The sequence below is a fragment of the Dermacentor andersoni genome, chromosome 10, assembly GCF_023375885.2.
Source record: "Dermacentor andersoni chromosome 10, qqDerAnde1_hic_scaffold, whole genome shotgun sequence".
In the NCBI taxonomy this organism is placed as follows: domain Eukaryota; kingdom Metazoa; phylum Arthropoda; class Arachnida; order Ixodida; family Ixodidae; genus Dermacentor; species Dermacentor andersoni.
The window spans coordinates 24735130-24750263 of NC_092823.1; the positions used below are offsets into that span (position 1 = coordinate 24735130).

General features: G+C 47.9%; 2 protein-coding genes across 2 annotated transcripts in view; both read left to right on the top strand.

Annotated features, from left to right (window-relative positions):
* LOC140213425 (lipase 3-like) overlaps positions 1-9233 on the top strand; it is a 41040-nt gene extending 31807 nt beyond the window's left edge. The window contains exons 7-9 of the mRNA XM_072284646.1: positions 802-872; positions 7226-7358; positions 8979-9233. Of these exons, the coding sequence (XP_072140747.1) occupies positions 802-872; positions 7226-7358; positions 8979-9233 (459 nt within the window). The remainder of the gene's footprint in view (positions 1-801; positions 873-7225; positions 7359-8978) is intronic.
* A 5340-nt stretch (positions 9234-14573) lies between these two features.
* Positions 14574-15134, top strand: part of LOC126519158 (lipase member M-like) — a 30924-nt gene continuing 30363 nt past the window's right edge. The window contains exon 1 of the mRNA XM_050168768.3: positions 14574-14840. Coding sequence (XP_050024725.3) covers positions 14745-14840 — 96 coding nt within the window. The 5' untranslated portion in view covers positions 14574-14744. The remainder of the gene's footprint in view (positions 14841-15134) is intronic.

The window sequence follows — 15134 nt, forward strand, 5'->3', positions numbered from 1 at the left end:
ACGCCTGAAAAATTTCATCATTTTCAAGTTTATCTTATTGTTTCACAGGTTAAATATTTAAATATGAGAAGATTTAACGTAAAAGCCTTGTGATGCCGGTGTTATGCTTCATGATATTTGTTTGTGGGCGGTCATTCTCAAGATTCTGAGGAATAACGTTGTTAAGAATGTAAGACAAGGTATGAGCAACCTTAGTGATACAATTGTGCGGCAATAAAACCCGCATATAAAAGTTGTCATATGTCAGGCGTGGCGATATTTCATATATACCGAAGTATATATGAAAATTTCGCGCACGGACAACTCTGCCGACACCGACACCACATTCTCTGTGACGTGGGGCCCTTAACGGCGTTAAAAAGGCCACGCAAAAATGCTCACACCCAAACTGTGCGCCGACCGCGACGGCAGAATATTGATAGCGGTGAAATGCAGGTACACCCGTGTACTGGGTGCATGTTAAAGAACCCCAGGTGGTGAAAATTAATCCGGGGTCTCCCACTACGGCGTACATCATAATCAGATAGTAGCTAGGGCGTGTACAACCTCAGTTTTTTTTTTTAATTGTGCGTCCGGTCTTTTGCATTGTCCCGTGTTTTTTGCGGCATTTAAAATTATTTATCGAAACCAAGTCACGCAGCCCTCTATTTCATTCAAGATTATCTCCCGTAATACTAGGCTTTCAAGTATGTTAGCGCAGTTCAGTTTCAAACTGCTCATGCAGTTAAGGACTCTACCTTTACCATATTTCGGGGATGCTGTTACTCAGTGGATGTCCGTTCTGTCTTTGCTTTTTCCCAGTCACGGTTGGCAGTCTACACTAGTCATCTACCCTCGGAGCTTCCAAACGCAACGTGGAGCAGTTCGCACAGGTCGGTTCAAAGACTCATAAGTTATGTCATATCTCATGTGAGAATAAATTTGTGATAAACTTAAAACACCAACATGAGCAGTGAATCCCTGATGTGGAACTGAAAGAGTGATTTTCCCTGTAACACGTAGAGACATACTAAAGTGTTGCTTAGTCTTGAAAGATCGAGAATCCGCGCTAATTTAGCGAAATCTAATAGCAGTACCCGAGTTTGAGGTATGCCGTATTACAATTCAGAAATGAACTTGACCGTACAGTAAATATTTTCCTGCACTCCAAACTCGAACGCGCGCAGGCGGCCGCGTTTCGAATGCTACAAACGGACTCGTATCCGTCACGAGGCCTACTGAGTAAACTATAACTCAGACATCCTGGCAAATTGCCCAGACTGCCAAGAACTTTATTGCTCACTCTCGCATATGCTATGGCAATGTACCGCGTTACCAAAGGGCCCTCTCTCTAGTGAGCCCGAATGGGAAGAAGCCCTCAAAAGCCCGGACCTCAAACTCCAGCGCAAGGCCGTCCAGAGGGCCCAAGAACTGGCGGAGCGTCACCACGTTCCCGTCCCGACTTGGGCGTCGCCTACGGTTTCGGCCCGAGGAGCTCCCCGTATGGGATCTCTAACGGCTTAAAACTCCTCAGGACCTCACTGAAGTTCTTGACTGACTGACTGACTGAAGGAAGGTGAAGCAGCGTGAAAATGAATACTGGAATACCGTACCGGTAATACAGGAATACTGTAGGCTAAAACTCCCTTTTTTTTTGTTAAGCAAAGTTCTTCTGGACCGACTTCTAGAAAGAAGCAGTAGGTGAGGTTAGTTGTAAATGTCGTACGAAAATGTGCCTCCGGGCTCGAAAGGATGAAAGCGCATGCGTGGTTTCATCCGGTAGTGCACGGAGGCAAACGTGGCTCGCCGGCCTCGGGGATTTCTACTGAGTGGCCGGCCTTGAAGCCACAGCGCGGCGCGGTATATTTGTGTGTGTGAACGATGGTTATACTCCAACCATAGAGAAAGACATTCAACAAGAGCGGATGCTCCCACAGAGCCCAGAGGCCGAACTGACTGTATTGTGCACCAAGCCGTCGGCATTCATACCCGAACCACAGTTCCGGCTTCGCTTTTGGGTGCGCGTTTTGAACGCTAGCAGGAACACGTTACGCCGACTGCACTGATCGGCGCGGCTTTTGATATTTTTTTGCTTCCGCTGCTCAATTGCGCGCGTTCTCAGTGCAGAATAGTTTCATGATTTAGTAAAAATGATCGCGTACGTGACACAGCTCTATCGAATCTGGGTCACGTGCAAATTCATTAAGGAGGCCCTGAGCCACTTTTTTATCGAAGTGGAGAAAGGCATTTGAAGTGAAGATAGGCTATTCCAGAACCACTTTGGCGCAAAAAGTACTTCAATGCACTCAGCAGAAGCGGAGTTATCGGCAATCAAACACGGCGTCAGCTGTGCTCCCCTTCCTACTTCAATGCCTTGCGCTGCGAAGGCTACGGCGGAGACGTCACCGTGGCGCGCAGTTCAAATTTCCGATTTGGTGTCAATGCCGCGCTTAACGTAAGCCTAACGCGGCTGTCCGCTGAGAGCCGCAGTGCGCTTAGTCACTGGACTCGTGGCGGCACCTCGCGGCGGCCGCGGTGTAGCCGAGCACAGCGACCAATAGCAGCGTGTATTGGAGTGTGCTTTATGACGAAATAAAGTACACAGAAGAGAGCGAGGATCATGGGGGTTTTTGAAACGAGAGCGTTTGAGAAAAAGGTGACTTCGCGCTCCGCTTGCGAGCTCCACGGACAGCGTACGACAGCAGAACTTGGCTGAGATGTTCACAACAGCGTATGCTACCCGCGGACTATGTTATTTTACCAAGCCCGAGGGGTGGTTCAGGGCCCCTTTAAGTAGACGGTAGACGCCTTCTGAAATGAGAAAATGTTTAATTTGCTCTATATAAATGCTCGTTCCGGGGTTTCCGTGCAGTCATCCAGCGTTGTGGCACCAGATAGGCAGCAGTAGCTCCCGTACAAAGTTCCACCGGATGGCATTAGCTGGAAAAAAAAGTAAAATATAAGCGGGTGTCATTTTGGTATTAACACCTTATAGAGATACTGCGTGTAGAGGGGAAACGTGCAAAAGCGGGGAATTGGCGGCATTACGAACAAAAGCATTTCGCTTTTACATACACAGCGTAGACAATATTCGATTCATCCAATACAATATCAGAAAATATGAAGAAAAAATCGGATTTCCAAGCATTCCTCTGTTCCAGGGCATTATTTCTTGCACTTTAATGACACACATACACGGGCGACTGCGCGTTTCCAAAACAACTTGATCACAGCCGACCCGATAGTCGGCTGAACACAGGCTTGCAGCCAGACCATGCTAGACGCTCGCAGAATGCCTTCTACTTGCACTCAAGACGAATGCGTGGGAGCAAAGCAGGTTTTCAGTCGTTCAAAAGACAAATTTGGCGGTGGTCTTTGAGCTCCTCGGTGTTATCTTTTGCGCGTTCTGTCGGCGCAAGCAGCACTTCAGTGTTATGACTCCTGGCAATCGCTCGTGGAATTTTCGACAAGAGTGAGTACCGAAACCAGTTATACGATGTAGCAGAGCCACGCAAAGCGTCACAAGCTTGTCCTATTGAGATTATGGATACGCTAAACTTACATTGTCACCATGGCCGAGCTGCATTTCGCTGCGTCATAACCCCCTGTGCAGCCAGCGTGCGTCATAAGTACCCCAAAATGTACTGAAATTTATTACAATAATGTTGGGGGTCACAGAAAGCGTCACGAGTTTGAACCAGTAAGATTCTGTGGGCGCGAAATTAAATGCATCACACGGCCGAGCTGCTTTTCGCTAACTGCGTCACAAAGCCGGGTGCGGCAAGCATGCCCAAATATTACCAAATAACTTGCAATAATTTTGGGGCCCAGAGGAAACGTCGCAAACATCCCACACTAGGCGTCATTAACTGAAATTTACTGGGCCAGAACGGCCGAGCTGTTTTCGCTAACTGCATCAAAAGCCGTAAGCCTTAAGTTTTTGCCGTAAGCCTTAATTTTCTGAAATTGCGTCGCAGACTGTAAAACAAAATTGCTCACTTTCCCGTAGTCCAATAGTGGAGTGGTGCCGTGTCGAAGTGCAGAAGGAATGCAGGAATACGCCGGGAACCCAATAAACCAGGCTACCATGCCCCCCCCCCCCCCAAATTTTATAAATAAGAACAGACTGGTCACCGAACAAGCAAACTTCACATGCGCAGCCGACGTCGGTCGCTTCGGTGGCGTGTCTGGCGTGCCATTAGCTTGTTGCTAGGTAACTCAAGAAAAGTAGTGTAACTTCATTTCTACGCAAGAATTTTTAGGTTTAGCGGGACAGAATAAAAATAAAATAAAACAATATCTGCTAACCTAATTTCACGTTTTTTTTAGAACGAAGCTGCTAAGGGCTACTTAGCCCACGATAGTGGGCTACTTAGCCCACTATTGTGTCCGCGTGTAGAAAATAATCCTGAAGATAGTACAATACCGGGCCACCCCGCGGCGGAAGTGACGCAGGCGTTAAACACAGGTCAACGTGGGTCAACCCCGCAGATTGTTCAATAACGGTCCGAGTCGCGGTGGAGGTGCATTTCGCCATTAAGGGGCCCACATACACAGCTTCTGCGGTCACCCTTCCTCACAGAGTGGAAGGGCACTGAGCTTTTTTTGCCCGATGCTCGCGGCAGCTAACGGATGGTACTAATACTAGCGTGACGTATTTCCTGTTGCCAGATTTCGCCGAGTGTCCTCCCTTGTTGAATTTTTTTCTCTAGTCTCCAACATTAGCGCGGCGCACCTCCGCTAGGCCGGCGCAAAGCGGCCGCTCGTCTATTCTACCGTCTATTGTAGTGTGCCTGACCGGCGACATTCGACACGCTTTGGATCTACCGGCGAGGTAGTAGAACACGCCTTGTCTCACGCTGACGCCTCTAGACCAGAGTGCATCGCGCGCTAGCTTGGCGGGCAGGCAGTACGCTGGCCCACACTTCGGGTGTACTAAGGAGAGCATGCTGAGTTTACGCCTTCGCCAAACGAACACGCGCTCGCCCACCACGCACTTGCGCGCATGCGCTGAGGCAACAACTGATCGTCGCACCGCTGCAGGTGACGTTCAACCGGTTGAACGCGCCAACTATACAGGGGCGACTCTTCGGCGATTCTGGCGACACCGGCGCGACGTTATGAATTCGCTGACCGCTGCCTGGCACGCTCAAAACGCCAGGCTATAAATTGCTCCCTGAGGGATTCGTAACGTCATCATGTTGCTGCATCGAAAAGCAACTGTATACACCGAAGGAAGGAAAACTAAGTGGTCTGGAGGCTGCGAGCGTTCGGCGGGCCAAAGAGAGCACTAACACGCGTAAACCACACATCAACGATGCCAAGACGGCCGACGCTATTGAGGCCAGTCTCGCCCAAATGCGTGATTTGTATCGTGCCCTCCAGGAGTCGCTGCACGTCAAGCAGCCTTTGAAGGCTCAAGCGATTCGCCAAATACAGACGCGTGTCTGCTGATAATTCTGAAGAATACAACAAGGGTCTCCAACGATGCATGATGGCCAAGGAGACCCGACAGGCATCACCGTAATTGCGCATGAAATACCGTTCCAAGAAGATACGAACTATTTGCCTATGAAGCATGAGAAATATAGAGAATAGAGACTATAACGAGCAGTTAATCATCGAATCGTTTGAGCAACCATGTACCTGGACCTTGTCTTCTTTAGCGTCGGCACTAGGCTGACATTTTCTTTCGGATTACAGCCATCGTCGCCGCCGTGAGGTTGCGTATAAAGCCCAAGGGCGATAACAACGTCGCCGCGCACCTTACGCTGCACGTGAGAGTGAAACGTGCCAGGAGAGCCGATGATCGCGGCTCCAACTCGCCCACGCGAAGCAGACGAAGGCGGCCAGGAAGCGCGCCGTCTCCCGTCGCGTGCGAGGTACCCAACGTTGCTAGGCGCTGGGGGGAGGGGACAGAGGGGGGCGGCGTTCTCCGAAAACCCCTTAAACCTCGTACAGTAGTGACACTCTCCTCCTCCGCCTTCACTCCTCCTCGTTTCTCCTCTCTTTCAAGCTCCCTCCTCGACCGTGGCCCCGCCTACACTGCTCGAGCGTAGCAACGGCGCCAGCATGCGCGCCTCGCCACTCCGTAGACCACGGAGGAAGGAAACTAAGGAGAGGCCCTGACGTCACTGCTTGTGAAGCTAAAGTGAAGCCGGAAGTTGGCGTTGCTCATGGCGTTGCTCCGCCTATCGGGCCAGCTCTCCTCTCTTGTTTACATTTCTCGCGAAACCACGCCGCGCTGCGCGCAACCGTGCTGTTCGGACGCGCGCGCTCCGCAGCAATACTAAGCAATCGTTAGCACGTTAGCATGATTCCGCGAAAGAGGGCAAAATTTCCCGCGGATATTCCTTCGTCCGTAGCCATTGCCGTGAAGCGGTACATTGCGTACAGCGTTGCATGCGCGTTCATTTCACGAACTTTAGTTCCTCCTGTCCCACCTGGCCACAGCAACATTCGGGAGAGCCCGGTCCAGATAACGCAGCGCAACAAAACACGGAGACGAACGCAAACCTGCCCGCACGGCGCCTTTGCCACGTTACGAAACCTACGGAGCAAATCGTGTGAGCGCACAGAACCAAAACAAAGCCGCCGTTGTGGCCCGAAAGGCGTGGCCGCTACAGCAAAGAAATAAAAAATCAGCAAGAAAGAGGAGAGCATACTACGTCACTTCCTCCACACTTTTCTCCTAGCGCGCGGAGGGGGTAGGGCTTCTCCTCAGTTTCCTTCCTCCATGCCGTAGACACTTGTCGAGCAAAAATGGCGAGGATGTACGGCGCGAGGGCCAACGTGATGCTATTAGGCCAATAGCGACGCGGCGTCGGCCTCGACCAGAGCGCGCGAGGAGGTGGCGGCATTCTTCAAAGCGTGGCAGTGCTTTACGAAGTTTAAGGGGTTTTAGCGTTCTCCGGCTGCAACTGCGCATGTGGCGGCTGCGCGTGGTCGCCCGGCCGTATCTTGTAAGCGGCCTGTGTTGGGGGCAGAGTCTGGGTGCGTCGGCGGCTCGTAGCTTTCCTTATTATTCTCGTTCAATGCAACGAAGCTACTCTTCCATGTCGAAAGGAGCTTCGAGTGGTGCGACATTAGCTGATACGGCCGTGAGTCTCGGAGACAGCTTTCATACATATGAAAGGTACACACCCACAATGATGAGCAACGACAGAGCAACGTTATCAGCTCCGCGACGCTTCGAAACCTGGATTTGCGGCGCACTTTGAAATTTAGTAACATTCTTCCTGGCCAGAAACTCTGTAGTGATAACTACAATAACTCTAATGAAATCGCCTTTTTCTATTTTCTTTGCTCAGATCATCCGAGCCAGGAACTTCGTGAAGTACAATTACGGCCCTCTCCGCAACTTGTACCACTATGGTACGGTAAGATAAAGTTTTGATATTGTCTTTAATTGTGTTTATCTGTTTCAGATGCGCGATTCTAAACACTGGTAAATAAACTCCATACAGCTGTAGAATACAATTGGCTGAACCAGAAAATTATTGAATATAACCCGTTTTCTGCTTTCACGTCTGCGCAAGCACTTGGCGTACTCTACCCACTTGATTTCGGCCACCGCTGGAATATATCTTAAATTCTACGGTGGCTGACATAGAAGGTGGTGTAGTGAGAATGTGCACTCGGATGCTAGCTGCAAGGCTGAAAGAAGTTTATACTCATTTATTTTGACTAATATTTCTGACGAAAAATATAGTCGTTACCGTGGGGAGAATTGTAACCAATATCATGAATATGAGCGTGAGAAAGTATTACCGATGCAACTTCTTATACTGTCTTCCTGTTCTTTTTCGATGAGGTTGACAAAAATAGTAATAAACTAATTAGAATCGCCATCCACCTCTCTTCCTTAGACATAGAAAACGATTTTAGCGTAGTCTTTGTATTTTGGGTGCGGGAAAAGCGGGTAAAAAGTATAGGTTAATGCATTTCACATTTAGATTCAACAAAAGAACCTGCGACAGGAGAACAAGCATTTCCGTGTCAGTTTAACATAAAAAGATTTGATGTTTTTTTGGAAAGAAATAAAGCACAGGAAGAGACACAGTTCAACAATAGTCATCTACGTACTTGAAATTCTTACGTTAAAGGTAGCCTGCTGTCTTCCGAAGCTCCTAGAAGTTAGGTGCACGCTGTACAGCTATAGAAAAAGCAAACTTCACACAGAAAATGTAATGGCATCCGGTCGAGCGTTATGGTGAGTGCATGAAACAGCGCGAAAGATAGACATCAAAAGAAGAAACGAGCAACAGCACTCCGTCTCGCCGTATATTTTCTTTTCGCACGCCCTTCGCGTTGTTTCATCATCATTCTTCACACACACTGTCAGAAGGCAGGTGTGCGCGCGAAATATTACACGATTTAAAGGAGTCCGCAGAGCACGTCACAAAGGAGGTAATGCGTGGAAATGTGCACTTTACATTATGCGTCATGCACAGTATTGCTGCTTCGAAGGAAATCCTAAAAATAAATGCAAACGCCATTATTGTGATCACAAATGTATTAGAGACAAAAATTAGTTTAAAGGACGAAAACAGCGACGCCACTCTCGAATTCACGGATACACAAGCCATGACACAGCAGTTTTGTGGAACAATTGGCGATGCTTGTTAGCTGGGCCTTTAAAGGCACGCCAGAGCGGATACAAAATTACAACGCGAAAATTAGATATTTTATGAAAACTGTTCAAAATGCACGGAAACTCCGCAAACTCTAAACGTCGCCAATTTATACCGCAATGTCACAGAATTCGATAAGAAGTCATCTTTTCTCCTTAAACACAGCGGTTCAGATAAAAGCATAGTTACAATGTACAGGGTCGTCCACTGTTAACAAGAACCCGGCGCCGCGTGGCTGCGCTGCGCCATGTTCTTGTTAAGAGTGGGCGACCCTGTACAAGTACATTTTATTTGTAATGCTTAACTGCGGGATTACTGTGTGTGCTTATTAGCATGCTAATTCCTTCTTGCGTGTAATTTCTAAAGGTGGACAGCCCGGCCTACGACTTCTCGAAGATCAGAGCGCCAGTGGCGCTCTTCAGCGCTCACAAGGACTTCTTCGCCAACCCTGAGGATGTTTCCACACTTCGACAAAGCCTGCCGAATGTCGTGCTCGACTACATTGTTCCAGATTTGGAGTTCACGCACATGGACTTTATTTTAGGTACCGAGGCTTCGGCGTTCGTCTACAGGCCACTAATTTATTTCATGAATTACTGGATGCTGTTATACGGGCCCTAAAAAGGACTCAGATGTATGAAGCAATGCGCAAAAGCTTTATTTTTGTTGCAGCGCGGTTAGTATGTTCTTGCGATAGCAATTATATGGACACTCCAGGTGCATTTTTGTCGTAGTGGCCGGCGTCGCCATGATGTTCCATATAAAGGCCAAGGGCGATAACACCGTTGCCGTGTGTCGTATACTGTGTGTGCGAGTGAATGCACGCGAGGAAAGCCGATGATCGCGGCTGAATCTGGAGCGCGTGCAAGAAGAAAGCGGAGCAAACGCGGCGTCTTCCGTCGCGTGATAGGCATAGGGGGGATGGCGGGGAGGGAGAGGTGCTGAGCGGCTTTATGCTCCGGCAGCAACTGCGCATTTCGTGACCGGGCGTAAGGGGAACTAATGATCGTGGCTCAATCTCGCACGTCATATATGGAGGCAAGCGGGGAGGCAGCACGGGATGGAGGGGAGGTGGGGGGGGGGGGGGGCGCACGATCGCTTGCGCTGAATGTCGAAAACGATCTGCAGACGGCTCATACCTATGTGCATGCTGTGTGCTCGCCGCTCTTGCGTCGAAGCGGTAGGCTGCACGAAGGTCACTTCGCTCGCTGCTGCTGCCGCTCTTGCTCCCACCAGTGTTTTGACAGCGAGTGTCCGCGCTCATCGAGTGCCAGGTGTTCATGTTTGCTCGTGCGCGCTGGCACCATACTTGTTATGTCACTTATTAAGCGAACGGCCGATAAAACTACTATCCTAAGTTCATATAGCTGTCTACTAATTTGCTATCCCAATCGGTGCTTCGCCTTTCGGTGAAACTGCGACGTTTCTTGGGGGAACTTAGTTCCTGTATGTCTCTCTGTATGCATGCTTTCTCTCCAACTTGGGTACTTGTAGTTCATGGTCTAATGGGTGGAGCATCCCACTGCTGCGAGAACAGGTTTCCAGACGAACCGTCGAACCTGCATGGGTCACTGGGCATGTGCCACTCTCCAATGACGAAAAGAAAATACTGTAAAATCTCTTTGTGCTTGAGAAAAGCTAAGTTGCGGCACGCGCTGACTTCTCGGCGGCGCCGTAATATGACACAGCCTGTCCAGAAGGAAGCATTCAGCACATCCTAATGGAATGCGAAGCGATTCACCCAGTTGGACCCGCAGGTAACGTACACGTTCCAGAAGGGTCTGGATTTCAAGTGGAAGGAAGCACCGACCGGTCAGCAGTCGAGATAAGCAAGAGACGTTTGGAAAATTGGTGAAAAAAAAAAAACTACGTTAGGGTTGATACCACCGGATCCGTTAAATCAATAGGTACCGATACTAGGTATAGAGGAAGGTTTTGAAGATAAAAAAGATTAAAAAGATGTGTAAAATATGCTCGAATGAAAAGCATCTATAGCATACCTGATACCTGACCATGCTCAGTGGGGCTTCGCGACCATTTTTCAGCGCCCTGTTCCAAAGGCAATGCGAATAAAGTATCATCATCATCGAATCCCAATACAGGAGCCCGAGTCCAGTACACGTCTTCTTTGGATGCTTTTCGGAGGTGGCAATATGACGTGTCGCTTCATAGTTTAAATGTTAAATGCATTAACGCCGGCACTCATCCTAAGATGGTATATTTGGCGAAAACTTTTCTTCCACAGCAGTTACGTGTTTGAAACTTCGTTTTCTTTGTCCTTTCATGCTATTGCTCTGACGACGATGGTTTTCACCATTGACTGCACACAAAGAAGTTTTTTTTTTCGTCGCCAGGCCACGTCATTATCTCTAGCTTCACCGTTGCCACACCGTGAAGATAAATAAAGCTTCTCCAAAGCTGCCTCCAATGCGATTGAAATCCATGCGAATGAAGCAATGTGCATTTGGTGGAAGAACGGGCTAACGAACAAGCTATCGGGCAACAGTGAAGGTTTATTTGTGCGTGGTTTCGCGCTCCATGACGACTCAGACATGTTGCTGCTGTCTATGCATTTCATGGGCCAGAACGAGCACTACTGCAGCACACGATGATTATATTATGTGCATCGCATAAAAAGTGTTCTCGACAAGATGGCGCAGTGTTTCCGTGCAATTCTTCGTTACCGCGCTCACAAAAGCAGCGTCGGCGACACAAGTGAGTCGTGCATGACAATGATAATTATATAAGCCAAGCATGGCACATAACCACAGTAATGACGCACCGAGAATAAGGCTGTTAGGGTGAAAACGACGTCTAAATCACCGACACCCTCAATTCAAAGCCAACGTCGGCGCGACAGCAGCACATAATTTACACAGTACTTCACACTATTCAAAGGTGCCAAATGCCCCACATATTAGTACTGCAAATGCACTGAGGAAATGAAATGGCTCAAATTTCACAGGTGACACTCCCTCATTTTGCTGCTGACATCCGCTGTAGCATATGCTTTGGCCTTGAGTTTACCTGAAGGTCCCACGCGGTATCTTTTAACCGAGTCCTTGAACCTTTAAAATCGCGAAGCGTTTATCACAGCGGCTGACTCCTAACATGCGGCATAAATAATGATTTATACAAAAGACGAATTTCAACAATGACCGTAAGGACATTTCTAATTCGAAGGTCACTCAAATGTTACGCTGCAGTCACGTCGGCCAGATATACGTGCTTGGACGTTGTCCTACTGCGCGATGAAAACGAAGAAATGGGGCTGCTTTGCCCAATGCAAAGAAAAATCGTAATCAAATATATTCAAACAGTAAAACGTCGGCCCACCTCGAAGAAAAATAGCGAGAATGATTCGCATAAGCCTTTGGTTAAATAACTCCGTTACAAAGTTCTTAGAAGCCAGTCATTTTAACTAGGTAAATATAACTTGGACAGGGGGTGTTAGCGAGTTTTCAGGTCTGTTTACGTACGTAATTTCATATGTCATAGACATATGTCATTACGTCATTTCATATGTAATAAAGAAAGGTACTTGCCTACACGGGAAATGAGCAAAGGTAAGAACTAATCTAATCAGCACTACTTTTACAGCGAAGCTGTATACGGCTACACCGGCAAATTTTCTGCGTCCGTGCGTGTACACCGTCTCGTCGACAAAGCTAAATTTTCGTCTTCAGAGCTAGTGTAAAAGAGCGTCTAGTGTTCTAGGTTCATTAGCATAAGTGTCAGAACCTATGATAGATGGCCCATTGCTCGTCCTTGTGCACTCGTCGCAAGCGCGAAATCTAGTGATTGATGACCCATTGATTTAAGACCAGGCGCGGCGCCCGTTCTGCGCCGCTAGGGCGCGCGCTGCTATAGCAACCGTAGGAAATTCTGAAAGGCGAAGGCTCAGGCGACGACTGTATACAGCTTTTCAGAGAGATTTACCCAGAAAATACCATTTGTGTTGAATGGGAAGGGATGAGGAGCGAGAAGAAAGTTGATATCAACAAGGCAGGGGTGCCTTTTATCCTCCCTGCTGTTTATGATGTGCAAGGTGAGAATGGAAAGTGTGCTAGAGGGAAGTAATATTGGGTTTAATCTCACGCAAATAGGTGGGTACAGTAGTAGAGCAGCAGCTTCCAAGTTTGTCTTATGCTGGTGACATCGTTGTTAGCTAACAAGCAAAGTGACATGCAACACCTGGCTAATATGTGTGGACAGGAAGGCGAGAATTTAGGTATGAAATTTGCGTTAAAAAGGCAGGTGTTATGGTATTCAATGAAAATAGTGAACACACAGTGTCAATTCAGGGCTAGGCAATACCTCGCGTAAAAGAATATAAATACCTTGTTATATGGATAAACGGAGGCAATAGATACATGGAAACACCGGAAAAACTGTGCCAGTAAAGGGGAAGAGAAATGCGGCCATATTGAAATACAGAACGCTATGGGGGTACAAAAGGTACTAGGTGCTCCGGGGTATGTGGAAAGGTGTAATGGCTCCAAGACTAACATTCGCAAATGCGGTTGTTAGCCTGAAATCACGGAACAAGCAAACTCGAAGACCAAGTAAACTCAGTAATAAATGTTCATCGCCTCGCAGCCGGCACGACACAGAGGGTTGCTTTCATCCTTACTAAAAGTACATAATGGACTTATTAAAGCGAAAGGTAGCATATCCTTCGCCTGTTCTGTAAGCAACCTCCCGTTCATATGAAGAGAGACTCCAACGATTATTAGCTCGGAGCCCCAAACTATGCTTAGCCGTTCCTCGAGCAGCATCATTCTCAGTAATTGCACAGGGATGTCTTCCTCCATTTCCTATTACGAGGACGGTTGAAACCTGTCGACGCGACTTTCACGTTTCAGCGCAGCACAAAAGGCACCCGCTATCAAGAGCACTAAATGAGTGAGAGAGGGCTAATATCAATTCGGTGATTCAGGTGTACAAAGATCTACTACCACATCACAAATTTTGGTTCTCAAATATATCCTACTCTACATGGCGACTCGTAGCTCCAAACATTGAGCTTTCAGTTTAGGGAATTATTCGCAAACGAGGCACGTTTATGATAGCAGCACAACAACTGGCGTTATACCAGACATACTTTCGATACATGGCTATATTCAAGCGCCTGCGGATGGTTCTTGCCACACAAATTCTTCTGCAGTTGCGTTTGTTATTCCAGAATAGAACCAAATAAAAACGTTTAATCTTGCAGAAATTCAGGACCTTGCAGGAATTCATTACCTTCCACAAATTAGCATTACCAGCACTATGCAACATCTGGAAACGGTGGCGAAATCCTCGGAAAGCGGGTTTAAAATCTAGCAATTTGGTGGTCTGACTCGTTCGGCTAAAAAGCTAGAGCTGCTTGTCTAATAAATGCCACTGGTTATCTTAAGATGCGTGTGTTTGTTTGAAAATCAATCTCGGGGAAAGCTTTCAATTATCTCATATTCGTTATGATAAACTGATTTCGAACACATTTGCGGGAACACCCTGTGCTCTAACACTGTGTATTAGGCTACTTTTGCATATGCAATACTTTCGTTAATAGGTATGCATTACATATAAGTCTGACTGTTATTCGCAAGCTTTGCTGTTCCTACCTAGTATAGCGGAGGAGGCGACGGAGTATCATTGTGGTAGCTGAGGTCGTTTGCGCGGCTCTCGTCGCAGAATTTATGTATTGTATAAATAGAGTTGACTGCTTAACGTGCTTTCGATAAATATTACGCATTGTTTAACCTTGTAAGGATCAGGGGTTCATCGGCGGTTTATCTTCTGTGCACACGTTGCATGCGTAAGCAGACGTCGATGCCGTCTGATTGAAGGCTCAACCTTATCAACTGTTCACGCTTTGACCGATGCGGTCGGAGAGGTCCAAAACTCGCTCGCTTCTTCCCCTTGCGTTAGTATTCCACCGAGCAGCGCCGCCTGGACACGTGCGACCGAAAGAAACCCAGTGACCTAGAAAATCGAGCGCGCCCTGTTCGTGAAACGCCGATCGCAGGACTTCCCGCTTTCCTGGACCTCGCCTACCGAAAGCGCCGCCTTCAAGGTCAAAACAAGCGGGGCGTTTTTCTCGAAGGGCCAAGCAGTGCCTGCCTCTCGGCGTGCGTGCCGGCATCTATGCGATGGCTTCTCTATGGCGCACTGTGGTTTGCCTACCGTGCCCAGAGATCGTGCAGCTTGGGCCAGTGGCAACCCGACGCGTTTCGCAGCCCGGTGAGTGGAGAAAAGTTTAGTCACGCTTTTCTACTAACTGTAATATGCCTAACGCCTCATCTATCCTACGCTGAGTGCGAGGCCTCAAAGGCCTGGTTCAAGTGCGAGAAGCTTAACAGAAAGTCCGTAGTTGCGTTTTTGACATGTTGGAACGAAGTTTGCCCGGAGCGGTGTATTATCTAACAAACTAATTTTTAATTAATCATTTGCAGTATTAAATAAATTTTAACTGGAAACAACATTTCACTTCCTTTTTTCGCTTTTTGTACAGAGGTTCGTTTCATGGCCGAAAAT